The 19328-nt window shown below is 39.3% G+C and overlaps 1 protein-coding gene and 1 long non-coding RNA gene across 2 annotated transcripts in view; both read left to right on the top strand.

The window, feature by feature from the left end:
• Positions 1–18665, top strand: part of LOC147327000 (general transcription factor II-I repeat domain-containing protein 2A-like) — a 49797-nt gene extending 31132 nt beyond the window's left edge. The window contains exon 2 of the mRNA XM_086297335.1: positions 16967–18665. Within this exon, the coding sequence (XP_086153461.1) occupies positions 16967–18240 (1274 nt within the window). The 3' untranslated portion in view covers positions 18241–18665. The remainder of the gene's footprint in view (positions 1–16966) is intronic.
• LOC147326998 (uncharacterized) overlaps positions 1–19328 on the top strand; it is a 291452-nt gene that overhangs the window by 187146 nt on the left and 84978 nt on the right. The window lies entirely within an intron of this gene.

Here is a 19328-nt window from a genome sequence, read left to right as displayed (position 1 = left end):
ATCTCTGAACCATCAAATAGAATTGAGCCATTTCCTTTTTTGTGTTCTTGTTGTCCTAAAACAAGGCAGAACAAACTAACTCACAGTGTTATCTCGCCCTGAATCACCTGTTGTACATTTGCTTGAAGGCATTGGTTTCCTCAGGGGATAAACTCGGTGATGGACAAGAACATTGCCACCAAATCATCAAAGCACCGTAGCAAAGAGTGCAGCACTTTTAACATGAAGGAAGACTTTATAAAGGCTCATCAAGTGAAAATATATTCTCCCTAATCCAGCTCCAACTGGGTTAAGGAAGGTGTGCAGTCAATAGAGGGCCCTTAGAAGTGTAGTTATCCACAAATGTGAGTACATATCCAACTGTGTTACCTCTGCTGGTCTGTAGAATATTGATGAACAATGCAATTCCATTAAAAAGGTGCTAATACGTTTGAAAAATATATATCCTTCTTTCAATAATTGTCACAGTACGTCTTTATGTATTTATTTTCAAATCATTTTTGTCTTTGGTGTGATCCTTTGATCCATTACTTACCAGAACACACACACACACACACACACACACACACACACACACACACACACACACACACACACACACACACACACACACTATTGTGGACCAGACAAAAAGTAATTGGAAGTCAAACGTTTAGACACACTTTCCCATTTATTTCTTCGGAGGAGCCCCAAATAACTTTGCATATTTATGGCATTTTTGTTCATGCAGCTCCAGGTCATGTTGTGCTTTTCTACACAGAGACGACCTAAAAACAGAATTAAGGCCAGAAACTTGAACCCCTCCTATTATCCTTGGTTCACTGAAACCAGTGGACCATTTCATATGTAAATCCAACAATAAGTGTTATTTATAGCAATTATTTCCTATTATTACTATTATTATTATTATTAGTAGTAGTAGTAGTAGTAGTAGTATTATTATTATCATTATTTCTTGTGTTATTATTGCGGTCTAACTTTATGACCACAATAACATAATTATTAATTAATAACTTAAAATTTTCAAAAGAGGAAAACAAAACAACAAAAATGGTGATATTAGTGGTTATTTATAAGAGTGAAGGGAAGTGAGAGAGTCAGAATCCATAATGCCACAAAAGCTGTAAAAAAAAAAAGAACAATAACATGTGTTCAGGATATCTCCAAAGTGTCACAGTCACACACAATGATGGGCTGACCCTGTCTCACTAATCAAACACAAATGAACAAAACCTAAAAGTTCTTTATTATGATATCGAGTTTTCATTTTCCATCTGGTTTCTAAATACTGACAGATTTTGTTTTAGTTAGTCTGCTGGGGGTGAAAATAAAGAGATCACAAAGGACACAGAGAGAGGAAAATCCAAGAAAATTAAGAGAAATTCAGGGTGAGACTACTGCAGCACAGAGGCCCACCCTCCTGTGAATAAGATTATGACATTAGAAAGGTCTGTAGGTTTGCACTGTCCACGCAGGAAGCTAAGAATTGTACCTTTATCACCCTCAGTCAGTATTCTGCATCTAAAAATGTACTGTGAAAATACTGTGAATATCAGAATCTGTGTTACACAGTTTCTCCTTATAATGAAACCAGTGGTGTGTGACATTTACAGACAGGACTAGCAAACAGAATTTAATATCCAAATAAGGATGTGTGGTTCTTTCCATTTGTACTCTTCTTTCTTTTTTCCTCTGTGTTATTTTACCTCCAAGCAAACATTATCCTTGGTTGACCGTGAGCTCGTGTGTGTGCATGTGTGTGTAATGCAGTTCAAAAGCAGTAGCAGTCAAAGCCCTCCTGCTGAGTGTGTCAAACTAAAAAAATCTCTCTGAACTGCGAATTAACAGCATCTCCATATCGTTCCTCTTTCGTCTGCTCTGTATCGCCCCTCCTCCTATTCTCCTTTCTCATAATTATCTTGTCTTTTCTTCTGACCCGTCTCCCTCGCTGGTTATCATCTCCTCAGTTCTGTACCTGCTTTTGTTGTCTCATCTCGTGTCATTGCTGCTCGCCTTTCTTCTTTGTCTGCCTTCTCCTTGTTGATTACTTTTCTTCATTTCAACCTTCACCCAGCTCTTTTTTCCTTAATCATCAACTCTGTCCTCTGTTTTCATCAATTTATCTTTTCTCTTTGGTTTTCAAAAGGACCAACCTTTGGTTCGCTCTTACAAGATCTTCCATTTTTTGCTGGCTCAGGCAAAAGTTGGTCCTTGTGAGAGGATTGCGGTGACTTCTCTGTTAGCCTTAAATGATACTGTGAGACACAAGTATTGTGTCATGTTTCACAGCTGTCACACAGGAACCACCACAGCAAACCAGAATTAAATACTGAGCATCAGTCCACAGATTGTTGGACCTTCTGCACTATATGCGGAGTTGGCTAACTGGGTGCAGGCTGAGAAATGACTTCTTTTGCTTTCTATATCTGCTGTTTCAAAGTCCTAGGACCCATTTCCTCCACCAATCAGATGTTTTACCACTACCCTCCACTGCTCAGCTTTCGAATTTAAAAAGATATTTATTTAATTAGAGCCTTGCAACACTGACCTAGTGACCTAGAAAGGATGTACTCTCCCTGTAGCCCTATAACAATTAGGATGGGGTTCAGCTCCTCATGGCTCTGCACAGCGTTAGCAGAGATGGATGGCTGGAGTGATGTTTACTTAAACCACGACCAACAACGTGTGGATCCGACTCATGCATGAGTATGTGACCCTAAATGAAACCATTGTATTTGTGGTGTCAAGAAAACAACAAAATATCTCAGTGTTTTAACAGCTCAGTCGAACAGTGAAAAAGTCACCAACGAATGCAATCTAGTTTCTTTTTTTCCATTCATGGGCACAAATTGTTATGTTTGTTGTGCGTCAGTGAGCACATTTGTAAGTGATCTATTTCAATAGGAACTGTTTTTGGAGTTAGAAGCATGAATTTTGTCCAAAAAAGTTGTTTTTAATAAACCTAACCAAATGACACATTTGACATTAATAGCATATTTACAAGAGACACGAATGATGTGTGAAAATCTGATATGTGTCACTTAAACTAGTGTCTGTTGTGGCAACATGATGTGCTGCATCATGCTCTGAATCCTTATTTTTGACTTTTAAAAGTTGTGCTCAGACACCTGGAAAATGTGTTTTAAGGAACTGCTGAAGAAAAAATTTAAAATTTGTGTCCACAAGCACAACAGTAGAGTAGGTTTCCACGATTTGACTTGAAATGTTGTGTGACTGGGTCAAGTCAAGTCAACCATGTGCAGTGGTACAGTACAGAGTGAAAGGAGACAACGTCCCTCCAAGATCATGGTGCTACCTGTGACAGACATCAACACAGGACGACATAAAGTGCAAGTGTGCAAAACACCAAAACAAAGACAGACAGAACGATACAGACACACAACAGGGTAAAAGGCTGAGCATTGTGCAAAAAGTGACTTGGTGTATGAAGGTGTGTGTGTGTGTGTGTGTGTGTGTGTGTGTGTGTGTGTGTGTGTGTGTGTGTGTGTGTGTGTGTCCAGTAGAAGGAGTCTGACGGCTTGGGGGAAGAAACTGTCTCACAGTCTGGCAGTGAGACAATGAGTGTACAAAATGTGCACGATACCGTCAGAAGCAATGGCAACTAGGATGCGCTGTGGGAACGTGAATAGATGGAGGTAACACGGTGCACAATTTTAGACAGGAACAAACTGGAGTGAGACACAAGGAGAGACGTTAGTGTGACCGGTGCCAGCCAGCTAACAGTGACATCTTTCAGTTGTGACAATTTGGCCTCCTCACCCACATTCTTCCATTCAATTCAGTGTGAGGAGCGCTGCAAAAGATCCCGTGTGTTTGTCTGTATAAGAGAATATGTCGAACACATTTTACGGAATATTGCTGTTATTTTTAAATACAGAAAATCGTTCAATAAAATTATAGAATAAACATTTCTAATGTAGAATAACATGAAAAACATGCAAATGTAAATAATCACTTCAATCAGAGAACTTTTTTTTTTTACGTAAAATGATTATATCTGTAACTATTCATTTCAAATGTGTAAAATGTGAGGCAATTGTTTTTGTTAAGAAATGTAGAATGAATCTTTTTCTTTTGTCTTTTCTTTTGAAACTGTTTTTTCTGTCTACAAGAGGTGCTCTTCTTGATGTGTCTGCAGACTCAGGGAGGTTTAATGTACAGTACTGTGTGAAGTTTATTTTTTGGATGTTTTCCATTTTAGTTCAGCTTTATTTGTATAGTGCCTAAAATTCCATTTGGCACAACAAATTGTTTAAATGAAAATAATTCTCTTTGCTGGTTTACAGAATCAAATCTTGAGAACAGGAAGTAACAGAGTTATCATTATAAAGCTAAATCTCATTCATCCTCAAATGTATTCCATTGAACCACAGTGTGAGGGGATAAATGTTTATATATTGTAAAGACGAACATTTGTATAAAGGAGCAGACATTTTAAATTTGACAATATTTGTAAAGATGTAGGGGAGACCGGGGATAGTTGTAACATTTTTGACATTTCTGTCTGTAAATTGGAGCGCTTTTAAGGTAGTGGATTCAAAATGTAATGCAAAGTATTTACATGTCTCTGCTATTAAATAGTGCAGCTATTTTCTCTGCAGCACAATTACCCATTGCATGGTATGGTCTCAAACACAAAGAGTGAAATGTTACAATTAACCCCATAGTCTGGGTTAGTTGTAACATATCCTGGGGTGCAATGTAACACAATGAAATAAGGGTACTAACAAAACATTAACATGTAATCTTTGTTTATTCAACACATGAATGCACTTACATCCATTTATGTAGCTATTTGTGTGTGTGACAGAATGCAGAAATCTAGCTTTTTGGTTGGTCTTCCTTGAGTTTGGCCTCATTGGCTCAGTGGGCATTATAACCTACAACTCTTGCACCAATTTTGAACATAACAATGAAGCTGAAAAAATTTAGTTGTTCACCAGCATCACAATTCCATTACTTTTTATCATGGCTTACCTTGGTGTGGTTTGCAGAGTGCTTCAGAAAGATGAGGAAATCTGTTTCTTGCACCCATCCTGACTTATTTCCACTACCAATACTTCCTACTGGTCCATCTCTGACACAGAGGTCTGCATAATGTGTGTGTGGGAACACAAACAGTGGAGGAATTGTGTTGCCAATGGCATTAACCGCATATACAAAAGCGACCAGTGAACCTCTCTCTGCTGATGTCATATCCCCAACTTGTTTAATATAAGTTAAAGTAATAGTGTGGTAAGTTGTAACATACATTATTGTTACAACTGACCCAGACTGTTGCTGTTACAACTGACCCAGACTCCTATAGCCATGAACTAGCTAACATTACAGCCAACGGCTAAAACATTAGCACTAAAGACCTACACAGAATATATCCCCATAGACATACAAATAACATAATTTAAGTTTGATGAGTTTAACTGCAAAGCAGATAATGCTATTACAACTATTTGAAATAAAGTAGAAAAACTTACTTTTTGGCATACAAATTACTTTTTTTTCGTGTTAAATTGTCTGTGTTTGACAAAATGTGCTGATTTTTCACATGTGATAGCAGAACTGAATTGGGCATGCACAGGATGAGTCACATCATTTGAAACTTAGCCCTGATTGGAGAAATTGGAAGTGTTACAACTGACCCACGTTACAACTATCCCCGGTCTCCCCTATATTGCCAATTTAGTAATGCTGTATTATAGCACTGTTATCATAATGTCAAGAAAGTCATGGTTATTTTTTCATATTAAGTGTAACTCATTTAAGGTTAGTATCCATGAAATACAAATGACTTTGCGTAAAGTCACATCTGCATAATATGTTTGTAATGGATGTGATTTATAATTAACAGATCATTGCAATTGCAAAAATAACAACATAAATCTTTTTACGTTATATGTAGTAAAACCTTTTTCAACAGGACAGATGTTTTTAATACACAAAATATGAATAGTTATTCTATTTAACTGTAAACTCATATATTAATTTTACAGCAATATTATGACTTTTTTGAGTGGTATATCACTAATATTACATTTTCACATAAATTTCCAAAAATAAAATCCAAATAATAACAGTAATCTTCTGGGTACTAACAGAAAAGGGGCTAAAGTGTCCCCACTAGTCTTTGGAAGCTTTGACGAGCCTAAAAATAATGTCATGTCGTTAAATTGTGCTTCTTCAATTTGGCAGCTAAATTGTGGGAGACATTCATGCATTACAGCTTTAAATGAAGTCATCTTATATTAGATAACAACTGGAGAATTTTGTCAAAGGGATGAAATATTATCTTTTTACAGAAACTTCACCTTCTGCTTTTTTCACCTGACATTTTACTTCCTATTTCTGATAGTAAGGAAATTAAAGTCGAATCAAATGAAAGTCTTTGGTAAGTGATCAAGTTAAAAATGTAGTGCTGGCCTCTCAGATATTGGAACACAACTTCATGCATATAAACCAAAGATACTAGCCTTTTTGGACATGTTCCTTCAGCTTTTACAGGCTTACTATCATTCTAAAATATGTGAAAGACAGTAAAAGTACAACAAGAGCATAAGCTTTACACAGCTTACTGTCAGCATAACTGTCTGCTTTCCACAAGGATATGCTTCATGTCACTAGTCTACTTGTCAGGCTAAAAGAACATAAGGACATGTTTCAGGTTGGCTTGTGGCTCTGAAGTCTTACAAAATCATCAGAAGGAACACGTGTGATTATCTTGGTTTCATATGGAAACTCACAATAACAACTCCAACAAGGCTAAAACTGAAAAAAACCATCGAAAAAGTTGTGTCTGATATTGTCCTAACTGTTAATTTCATTTTATATGTAAGTTAAAATTCCTTTGTGAACATGAGTCTCTTTGTGGTAATTTTGCTTCTTTCTTTTGTTACTTTGTTTTATTGTGCGTGCTTTCAGTAATCTGATATTGTACTGCTTATTGATACAGTATGCTAACGCTATATTTGAACAAGAAATATGTACAAATTTTTAACATTGCAATATGAAATATTTGACTTTGTATTGATCACTTTATGGATTAATGTTAGTGAACTGAGGGAGAGGGAAACAAAGTGCAGCATCTTAACATAAACACTCCTACTTTATTTATTTATGTTTCAGGGTTAATATAGCTAACTTAATCCAGTTCAATTCAGTTTTATATATACAGCACCAAATCACAACAACAGTCGACATATTGTAAAGTAGACCGTACAATAATACATACAGAGAAAAACCCAACAATCGTATGACCCCCTATGAGCAAGCACTTTGGAGACAGTGGGAAGGAAAAACTCCCTTTTAACAGGAAGAAACCTCCTGCAGAACCAGGCTCAGTGAGGGGCGGGGCCATCTGCTGTGATTGGTTGGGGTGAGAGAAGGAAGACAGGATAAAGACATGCTTGCATTCCCATGACATGCATCATGGGAATCCCCGGCAGCCTACGTCTATTGCAGCATAACTAAGGGAGGATTCAGGGTCACCTGGTCCAGCCCTAACTATATGCTTTAGCAAAAAGGAAAGTTTGAAGCCTAATCTTGAAAGTAGAGATAGTGTCTGTCTCCTGAATCCAAACTGGAAGCTGGTTCCACAGAAGAGGGGCCTGGAAACTGAAGGCTCTGCCTCCCATTCTACTTTTAAATAGTTAGTTACAGTGGGTAACTAACGCACTTAGTTAAAGTAACCAAAAAGATGATCAAAGTAAATGCAGAGGCTTGAAAACATTATGGTGCTGAGTAGAAATGATTCAAATCTCATTGGAGCCTCAGTATTTACACTTTATAATCTCCCTGGTAATTCACACGCTTTCATGAAAAGCAGGCTCTATGAATGATGAGCCGCATTCAGTGAGAGAAACAACCATAACAAAAACCATCACAGCCTCTGTTTCTGTCTGTAAATCTATCAGAGCAGTCAAACTGAACTCAGATTGGAGTTTTATCTGCTCGAATTATTTAAAAGTAAAATTATTCCTCTGGTGCAGTCCTTAGTTTGATTATTACATATATCTTACATCATGTGTGTGTCTCCATGTGTCTAGTTGCCTTGAGAATATGACAAATAGAGCACCTCTATGCAATAGCTCTCTGCACAGAAGAAGCTGGTAAGTCAGAGATTCTCCATAAAATATGAATATTTCATGGTAAAAAATTCAAGTCAAACACTGCATCTTCAGTGTGTATGTATGTTTCCATGCACAGTAATGCCCAAACCACAGTCCTCTTATTGAAACCATTGAGTTTCACTACTCTGCTTTGTCCTCCTATCTTTAAAATGTTTTCCAAGCTTAAATGTCAGAGGAGGAAATTCATTTCTACAGGCAGATACAGATATATCCATCCAGAAACAACTTTACACAGACCGACAAATCATGGCCGAAGAGTAAGGTCAGTTGTAGAGGCCGATGTAGACTCTTAGTTAGTAGAGTCAGTGTCCACATCTGAGACCTGACATGGTCTGCCCACATTCAGGTCCAGACCAAAAAGGCAGGTACTGTGGAGAGCATCCTCACACAGAACATCCTGGTCCGTAACAAGGCTAAACAGCTGTGTTACGGACCAAAAAGCTCTTCAGAGAGTGATCCGTTTCAAAAACCGTAGAGTCAAGGGTGGTGCTAGGGGACACATTTATGACACATTTGGCTGTAATAAGATTTTTATGAAGTAATCAAAGTGAACCTAAAAGTTATGATTAGTTTTAAATCTAATATGCTATAATTCACTACATTTTCTCACAATTACAGAAGGGTGATGGTTGGTGCTGTTGCCTCATGGCAAGAAAGTTCAGGTATTCGAAGACACCATTTGGCCAAACACCTCACTGGTGGGGAAGGAACATGAGAGCAGGAGGTGAAGCTGTACTTACTACATATAGTTGATGTTATTTGATTGAGCGGTTTTGGAATCAGTGTCCTGGCCTATAGAAAGAGGTGTTATCTATCTATCTATCTATCTATCTATCTATCTATCTATCTATCTATCTATCTATCTATCTATCTATCTATCTATCTATCTATCTATCTATCTATCTATCTATCCGTGTGTGTGTGTGTGTGTGTGTGTGTGTGTGTGTGTGTGTGTGTGTGTGTGTGTGTGTAATACAGAAGGTAACGTTTGATACATTTTAATATTTTTAGATGCCGAATAGCAACAAGATAATATTAATAATTATAATAATATATAAATATTGCGTAGTGTCTATACTGAGATATATCAGACTGGACTGTGTGCACATGTGTATGCACATGCAGTGTATACACTGCTGTTGGTAACTGTAGAGTCTTCTGTAGTCTTCTCATAGTGAGTATAACAGACTGTAACTGAAGGAGCTGCTCGGTGCTGTGCAGGGAGGTGTTATCTAAAAGGGGCGAAAGCTTAGCCACCATTCTCCAATCACTGCTGCCTCTACTGGGTCAAAGGGCTATCCCAGAAAAAGCTGCTTGTCTTGATGAATCTGTTCAGTTTTTTTCTGTCCCCAGTGGATGTCCTGCACCTCAACAATATAAAAGATGGTTGATGCCACCACAGAGTAATAAAAGGTCTTCAAGTGCTTCCCCTGCACTTTAAAAGGCCTACCCCTCCCCAGCACACATCCTGCTGTGTCCATTCTTGTAAATAATATTTGTGTTGTCAGTCCAGACCAGTTTATTCAGCAGATTAACACCCAGGTACTTGCACAAGTCCACCGTCTCAATGTCCATTTACTGAATGTTCACTTGTGCAAGTGTTTGTTCCTGCTAATGTCCATCTCCTAATCATTTTATTTCACGGGCGCAATTAAATTCCTCACACAGAAATTCAAGTACTTGCACTCGTAGAACTCAGCAGCCACATACACAAAGGAACCATCGCACACGTGAGAGTGTCTGCTGTGAAAGCGCTGCTGCAGTTTCACGCTCGTGCGGGGAGCTCTTTGTGCTTGCAGAGGAATCCTGGTCGTGCAAATCAGCTGACTTTTCACCGTTTGGCGCCGGAGCCCAAAGGAAGAGGGGCTGGTCATTTTGATGGACAGTTTAGGGTACTGCGTTAGCCCAAGTTACACTGTTGCAGCAAGCGCAGTTTTAAACCGTATGTGTTTACAGTGTGGAGGACCAAATTTGAGAAGTTATTGTTTTATGTGTGTTTGTGTGTGCGACAGCTGCTGAGTTCTATGCATGCACTATGCTGAATTTATCAGTCAGTATTTTAATTGTGGACGTGGCAATAGGTACCTGCAATAAAATAATTTGCTCAGATTATGTTTTTTTCTCACATGCAACTTATGACATAAAAATAATTCCATAAAGGACCAGCCTTTCCAGCTTCCCCATGATGTGTGAAGTCAGACTGTAGCTGCTGAGGTCTAAGGTTTGTTGGTCGCTGCAATAATTGAGAATCCTGAAGCTGAGGCCATCTAGACCCACTGCCTTCCTTATATAGCATATATATAATCGTGGAGCGAGGTTAGGGATAACTACGAATCATCGTGGGAATATATAACTGCTATTTAAGTGAACAGTGTTTTAAGTGTCTTTATCTAGTGTTTGTAGCTTAATTGATAACATATCATCCAGGCCTTGTATTTTGTATTTTTGGTTTTACCTAAGATAAATAACAGCTGATTTAACACTACAAAATATGGGAGTGCTGTATATAATTTACATCACAAATAAAATGCATAAATACATGCTTTCAAGGTAAGTATTTTCCTTAAATATTTGCACTGTTCAATGAACAAAATAAATGAGTCTGTTGTCTCATGCTGTAAATCTCTTAGAGAAAGATTTTTCTATCACAATCACTATGAAAACAAAAACAGGAAACAGTAAAAAGAGTTAAATCCCTCAGTATTTAACAACACACTTTGTCCTTGCTTAGTTTTCCAGTGCTGGATCACAGCAACTGTAACTTCTCTATGTAGAAACTTAAACAGATGCTAACCGTCAGCAGATATTTGTTTCTTTGTCATGTGAGCTCTGATTCATTTTTCATGTCACAGCCATAAAAGTCAACTTCAGAAAAGTACAGTAGTTGTCTAAAACAATAAAGTGATCAAAAATATGAAGTAGACCCATCATTTGATAAAACATGTAATGTTAAAAAACACATTTATATTTTATTTTTAGTTTTCATTTTATGATCTAAAAACATTTGATAAAAAATTGTAATGAACCAACAGAATCTACCCTGAGGCTTTCTTTAAGGGCCACACAGCTTTACTCTTAGTATCGCAGTTTGAATCTAAATCTTGAGAGAGAATACGAGCTTGTCTTGTCATGTTGGTGAGGTTTTTATACTTGTCCCTCTGCTTATCTGTCTGGTTGTCCTTCTCTGTCCTGGGAGATGTGTAAGCTTGAGAGGCTGTCATTATCTCCCATATCTTGTGTCTCTCCTTCCCATCTTCCCCTTTGTCTAAATCCCAAGTATGGACAGAGCTAGACTTGTCAGCTACATAAAGTCACTTGTTAGGTTCCTGTTTAATCTCACCCCGCAGTCTGCGAGCCTGTGGTGTTTGTTTGTACTGACTGACAGCTTTTCATGGATCAATAACCCAGCTGTTGGCTTCAGGGTGGTACCAAGTTGAGTTTATCTCAGACCAGTTATAATAACTCTGAAAAATGACTACAGCAACTAACTTATTGTCTCTCTCCTGGCATCACATGACCCTTCACCCTATGGTAACTGGGAGGAGGCTCCAGCCCTTCGTGACCCTAGATTAGTCTTTTCTGTTTTTCTGAACAGAGACCTCTGATGTTATGCAATCCACCGAAACCACTCTTCCACTTCCAGGTTGGGTTACAGCTCCCGCTGCTTCCATTATCACTGGGACCACTTTGGACTTTTACTTCCAGTCACCTTGTTTGTGTGCTCCTTCTTTTCCAGTGCTCCTTCTTCTTGATGAGTCTGTCTACTGGGATGGCTACATCTAGCATAACTGGAGTCTTCTGCTCCTTGTCAACCATGACTCTGTCTGGTTGGTTGGCCAGCAGATGCTTCTCTGTGTGGAACTCGTAGTCCCACAAGATGTTAGCTTTGTTCTTTTCAACCACCTTTGGTCATGTCTTCCACTGGGACTTAGAGACTTAGGCTACGTTCACACTGCAAGCAAAAGCGCATCAAATCCGATTTTTCTGACCCTATGCGACCCATATCCGATCATGGTGTGAACGGCACAAATCCGATATTTTCAAATCCGATCTGGGTCCCTTTCGTGTGTGGTCCTGAATCCGATACATATCCGATGTTTTAGAAAGCGACTGCTGTTTGAACGGTCATGTTGCATTAAATCCGTCTTTTATGTCACTGACACAAGACAGACACCAATTATCAGTGCCGGAGAAGACATCGTGAACGCTTCCTGGCCATCCAGTGTAGATGTTAGTGAAACTGTTGGGAAGACAACGTGAACATTTTATTTGTACTGTATAACCTGCAGATTCTGACAGAAATCTGCAGCTATCCTTTGAAGCACCGCTCCTCTAAAACAGCAATAAGGATCATTATTAGGTTGTTTACATTATTATGTAAATAACAAAATAACTTAAAGCAAAAATTGGGAAACGTAAAATCCGAAGTCTTTATATTAAGGCCATCAGTCAAACAATACTGTTTGCTCTGGGTCTAAACAGAGCACATTGTGTATGACGTCTTCTTTTGCACATGCGGGCCGCTTTGAGGGTTCACACTAGAGAGCGTTTGCTGTCGCATTTTATTTGTTGTGTGAACAAGCAGACAAAAAAATCGGATTTGATCAAAAAATCGGAATTGAGCATCAAGACCTGCAGTGTGAATGTAGCCTTAGAGTCCATGTGAGCACAAATGTACACTATACCGGCCACTTGGATGTGCCTTTCAGTGCATGCTGTACCAGTTTGCATCTTGGCTAGTCTTGGAACACCTTTCTCACAGTTTCGCAGTAAATACTATTGTTGTGTTTTGTTCTTTAATAAAAATTAATCACAGAATATTTTCCTGATTTATATATTACTGTTAAAATGCATTTTTTATGCAATTGTGAAACCCAGAGTGTATTAATAAAACTGATGTTAAGACCTCAGCAAATTTCCTGACGTCGTGTTGAATTAACAACAGAATTAAAGTATAGCTTAAAAATATGGAGAAGTGATTTTGACTTGATAGAAAGACTGTATTTGCTACTTTAGTTACTTATACGCTCAATAAAAGAAATCAGAATGTCAGTCTTCTTATAGCAATAGATCTCCAGGCTTCCTGAAGGACATTCAGAATCACTATGAATATTTCTGCCTTTTGCTACATTCTCTGTCAAAATGATCCCACACTGCTTTAGTAATGTTTTGGTCTGTACTCTGGGGCAGCCAGTCCATGACTGATACCGCTTCATTGTGTGTTTTTCTATGTGCGTATGCTTTTGCTGTGTTGGAATTGTATTTGGAATCATATTCATGCTGAAAAATGAAGCTGCTAGCAATCAGAGTCTTTCTAGAACAGGCATGGGCGAACTACGGCCCGGGGGCCACGTGCGGCCCGTTGAACGTTTTGATCCGGCCCGCCAAACTTGAAAAAAATTTAATAAATTAACCTTGTTAATGTTTTATTTCCCCTGCAATTCTGATGTTTCCTCACTAGATGGCGCACTCTAGATATATTGGCTTTGTTGAGGTGAAGCGGCGTAGGCCTATTACTCCACGTTTGCACTTTACCCTGTGACCTACCGCCCCTCTATGAAGATGAGCGGTCCCAAGAAAAGGAAAGTGGACAGAGAATGTCGAGTGTTCAAAAAGGAGTGGACAACTAAATATTTTTTCACTGAACACCGATCATCTGCTGTTTGCCTGATATGCCAAGAAACTGTGGCGGTTTTTAAAGAGTATAATATTAGCCGTCACTTTGCCACAAAGCACGCAAATTATGCTAGCAAGCTCTCAACAAAAGAACGGGAATCTGCTGCTGAGAAGTTGGCAGCTAATTTGAAGGCTCAGCAAAGTTTTTTTCACCGTCAAACTGCCATTCAAGAGTCAAGTACCAAGGCCAGTTTTATAAGATAAGATAAGATAAGATAACCTTTATTAGTCCCACACGTGGGAAATTTGTTTTGTCACAGCAGGAAGTGGACAGTGCAATGGACAGTGTTTATGCTTTCATTCAAAATAGCAAAGGCCAGCAAACCACTGTCAGAGGGCGAGTTTTTAAAAGAATGTATGGTAGAGACAGCAGGTATTTTGTGCCCGGAGACCAAAGACAAATTTGAGAAAATCAGTTTATCACGGCGGACAGTGACTCGCCGTGTAGAACTAATAGATGAAGATATCACCAGCATATTACAGTTTTTTTCAATCGCTAACAAGCGCCTACCCATACTTCAGATACTTTTTCTAAACTCTTAACACAGACTCACACCTACAAAACACAATTGGCCAAATGGATAATTTCCTTCTCAAAAATACATTTTGTTAAATATATACTAACTCTTCATTTCAAAATAGAACACATCTTTCTCTGCACACACTAACTGTACAAAAACACTATAAATCTGACTCAAAATGAAATTAGTCTGTCAAAGAATAACACTTGTTTTCACTTCACAAGGTACATGCAGTCAATCAAAGTACACCAGGTTTCAAAATACTGGCTATTATTGACATTACAAAAACTGCATAGACTTTTATGTTTCAGTTTTACAGGTATTTGCATGCGAAACATGCAATCCACCATTTTGACACCAGAAATGTCTTGGTTGGTAACTGTATGTCCACATGTACAGTAATGTTCACATTCAAAAGCATTCCAGTAAAAAGCAAACAAGTTTATGTTTCTTTACTGTTTACTACAGGAGGTACAGTAGAAACACAGTATGATAGGACAGAGAAAGTTTTACAGTATTGCTTACAGTGAACAAAATATCCATGAAACACACAAGAGCATTCTGAACAAAAAAACAACAGCAAAAAGCCAAGATCAAAAGGGGGGGAGGGGGGCTAAAAAAAGGCAAAAAAGTTGCATCTAATCTCTGCGATCTTCAGGGTTAGGCCACATGTTTTCATCAACATCACATCTGATGTTATCCAAGTCGATGCACCTGGGATAGAATCGCCTGGTATGTCGGATCCACCCTTGGCAATCGTCAACTGTGATGTCCCTGGAGCCAGCATCCATGGCTTCGAGGAGGGACATCTGGTCATGTGGCTGATGGTCATAAACCTTCCACCTCCATGCAGAAAAGAACTCCTCTATGGGGTTGAGGAAAGGTGAATAGGGTGGAAGGAAGAGACTTACCAGTCTTGGGTGGACTTCAAACCATGTTGTTATTGCTTGCGAGTGATGGAAAGCCACATTGTCCCAGGTAATTACAAAGGTCCTCATGTTTTCACCCTACTGACCCTGCTCTGGAACCAGGCGCTGGTGGAGATCATTGAGAAAGGCAAGCAAGCGCTCTGTATTATAGGGTCCAACCTGACATCTGTGAAGGAGTAATCCTGCATTTGCAATTGCTGCACACATGGTAATGTTTGCCCTTCTCTGTCCTGGCACATCAACTGTGGCCCTTTTTCCAATTACATTTCGTCCACGTCGACGCCTTTTGGCCAGATTGAATCCTGCCTCATCGATGTATATGAATTTATGAGGGGCCTGGTTGGCCTCCAATTCCATAACTCTCTGAAACAAAGTTTATGTAAGTCATGTTATTACTGTATACCATACTGTACTGTAACCTAGTATTGTGTAGGTTACCTACTTGCAAAGTGCAAAGCTTATAGAACTGGACATTGGATTGAATATACACTATACCTGGACATATTGTCGTCGTAGCTCCTTGACCCTCTCACTGTTCCTCTCAAAGGGAACAGCGTAGAGCTGCTTCATCCGCACTCTGTGTTTGGACAATGTCCGCGTAATGGTTGTGAGGCTGATTCTATCGATATTGTCAAATATCTCATGGTCCGCCACAATTCTAGTTTGAATTTCACGCAGTTTTATTGCATTATTTGCAGTAACCATTTCTACAATGGCAAGCTCCTGATCATTACTGAGGAGCTTTCCTCTTCCCCCAGAGGGTGGAAGACATTGCATTCTTTAGAAAGACAAAAAATTCAACATATGCATTACTGTATGACCATATTGACATGTCAAGTGAGAATAGAAACAATCCATGTAAAATGCAATACTTACCTGTTGGTTTGTTGAAAGATGCGTATAAATGGAGGCAACTGTTGACCGCCTCAAATTGGGCTGCACTCTTTCACCAGCCTCTCTTAGTGAAAGACCATGGTTGATTACATGGTCAATGATAGTGGCACGAATTTCATCACTGACTACTGTTCTTGCAGCCCTTGGAATGCCACCACCACGCATTCTTACACCTCTACCTTGCCCTCTCCTTGGGCCTGCTCTTCTCCCTGGGCCCCTTGCTCTTACTCTTCCTCGACCAGACATTACAGTGTTTGTCTTTTTTTTGTTTCCAAAAACATCACTCCTCAAGGTCTTGCCTTATAAACCCCACTGAGTCTAAGCCAGAATGGAAGAAGCTGTCGTTGGCCCAATTTACCCAACATAAATCAGCTGTGTGTCAATTATTCAATTGTTTGTTTATTATCAGCTGAGATATATTTTTGATATTGATATTGTTTTTGTACTGATATCATTGCAGAAGCAGAGGTTTTTATACTGTATCTACGGTTTGGAATATTGTTTTTGCTATTGTGGGATGTTGTGTGTTAACATTCGTAAATACTACAAAAACAGTCCATAATTTTGTTGGGAGGTATAGCTTGTCTGTTAAGAAAATGTAAGCATTGTGGAAATGTGTTCACTGACTGCATATTGGGTGAACACGACATGAAATGTAAGAATGGTATGGCCACAACAGACCAATGCTGTGCTAATTGTGTTTAGAGTTTTGCAAATGTGACAACTGTTTGGACAAACGCTTGTTAGCGACTGGAAAAAACTGTAAACAAAAAGGCGAAGTCATTCACTTTTTATTCTTTAGCACTGGATGAAAGCAACGATGTCAAAGACACTACTCAGCTCCTCATTTTTATCCGAGGAATCAACGAAACCTTTGAAATAACGGAGGAGTTTTTGACAATGGAGTCTCTGAAAGGACAAACACGGGGAGAGGACTTGTTTGAACGAGTGTCTGCTGCCATCGAAAACATGAAGCTTCCCTGGAGTAAGCTTGTTAACGTCACCACAGATGGATCTCCAAATTTAACGGGAAAAAACGTTGGCCTGCTGAGGAGAATCCAGAATAAAGTGAAAGATGAAAACTCTGACCAGGATGTGATTTTCCTCCACTGCATCATCCACCAGGAATCTCTATGTAAATCGGTGTTACAGCTGAATCATGTTGTGAATCCTGTGGTGAAACTTGTCAACTTCATACGCGCACGGGGACTTCAGCACCGTCAGTTCATTGTGTTCCTGGAGGAAACTGATGCGGATCACCAGGACCTGCTTTATCACTCCCGTGTCCGCTGGTTGAGTTTGGGCAAAGTGTTTCAACGAGTGTGGGAGCTCAAAGAGGAGATTGGCGTGTTTTTGGAGCGGCAGGGGAAGACTGATGAATTTCCTGAGCTGAGCAACAAGAGCTGGATGTGTGACTTCGCGTTTGCTACAGACGTATTTTCACACTTGAATGAGCTCAATGTGAAACTGCAGGGGAAGGAGCAGTTTGTGCATGACATGCACACAAACGTGAAAGCCTTCAAATCCAAGCTGGCTTTATTCTCCAGGCAGATTTTGAACAAGTCATTCACTCATTTTCCTACACTAGCCACGCTGAAAGAGGCCGGAGCAAAAGTAAAGAAATACAGTGAGTCACTGGATGCACTGCACGGAGAATTCTGCCGTCGGTTTTTGGATTTCGATAAAATTGATAAGTCACTTCAATTGGTGGCCTTTCCTCTGTCACAAGACCCCGAAACAGCTCCAGAGGAGCTTCAGCTCGAACTCATCGACCTTCAGTCTGACCCTGCCTTAAAAGAGAAGTTCAGCTCTCTGAAACTAAATGACTTCTATGCTTCACTCAATGATGCCGCGTTTCCAAATCTAAGGCGAAGAGCGCAGATGATGTTGGCTTTGTTCGGCTCTACCTTCGTGTGTGAACAGACATTCAGCGTCATGAACATCAACAAAGCCAGCCACAGATCCAAGTTAACAGACCTACACCTCAGATCAATCCTGAGAATCGCCACAACAAAACTAACTCCAGACTTTGATGCGCTGGCTAAAAAAGGAGAACAACAACCCTGCTCCCATTAAAATGTGTGTCTCTCCGTGATACGCACGTTGTTAAAATGAACAGTGCGCGCAGATCAACTATAACGCTTCACAGACTGACTTGCTGCAACTGTTTCGTCCTTGCACTGGTCGTTGTTGACTTTTGGCACCGGGGAAACAAATTGAATAAAAGGAACAGGACAAGTACATCTGCATCTCCTACCGTTTTTTGGGGGAAAAAAAGAGTTAGGAGGAGAGTGATGTGATATCCTGAAGGATAACAGAACTTTCAGTGCTTTAAAATAAAATATTCATTTATTTGATTTTCAGTGTTTAAAGGCTCATTTCGAAGTCAGAGATTTTATTGTAATGCTTTTCTTCATTTTCATTGGAAATTAAAGCACATGTTTTCTCCATATCCCAAGATGTGTATTTTTCCCCCAATGAGGTGATGTTTTCAAAGCATGCCATCTATCTACTCCTGTTCCGGCCCCTTTGTCAAATGTTAGAACTCAATGTGGCCCACGAATCAAAAAGTTTGCCCACCCCTGTTCTAGAAGGAAAGAGCATCTGATGCTACTTCTTTTTAATTTCATGAACTTTGACAAAATCCCTAGCTCCACTGCCTGAAATTGATCCTTAAACAATGACAGCTTACAGTGTCTTTTACAGATAGCTGTAGAACTCAGTGTTGTACCTCTCTCCTGACCTTCTTCGTATATAATAATGATAATTTGAAGAGAAATTTCAAATTTGAATTGATTACTCCATAAAACCTGTAGAAATGTCCCTTTTTAAATGAACCATAGTTCATTGGTTTAACAAAAAAAAAAAAAAGAAGAAACATACTTGCTGCTGGGTGTCGTCCAGCTGCACGTGGCAAATGTTAGTGGCTGCATCAGTATCTCCTCCTTTGCCCAGCTTACTATTCCAGCTTGCTATATGATGCCTTTTAGAGTGTATGTATTGATGGCTTGGATCTTTCCAACCATTCAGCTGGCTTGTCAATACCTGTCTTACCAGTGGAGGTATTTGGCTGTGGCTAGCCTTCTTGAATCCTTATGACCTGTGGATACCCAGGTACTTGCAGCTGATCTGTATAACTGCTATTCTGCCTTCTGGCAACTCCA

The sequence above is a fragment of the Aulonocara sp. 'chitande type north' Nkhata Bay genome, linkage group LG6, assembly GCF_057382095.1.
Source record: "Aulonocara sp. 'chitande type north' Nkhata Bay isolate Kocher_YH1m ecotype deep benthic linkage group LG6, A_spYH_male_GT1.1, whole genome shotgun sequence".
Taxonomy (NCBI): Eukaryota; Metazoa; Chordata; class Actinopteri; order Cichliformes; family Cichlidae; genus Aulonocara; species Aulonocara sp. 'chitande type north' Nkhata Bay.
The sequence above is the reverse complement of the archived record's forward strand: the minus strand, read 5'-3'. Positions and strand labels throughout refer to the sequence as shown.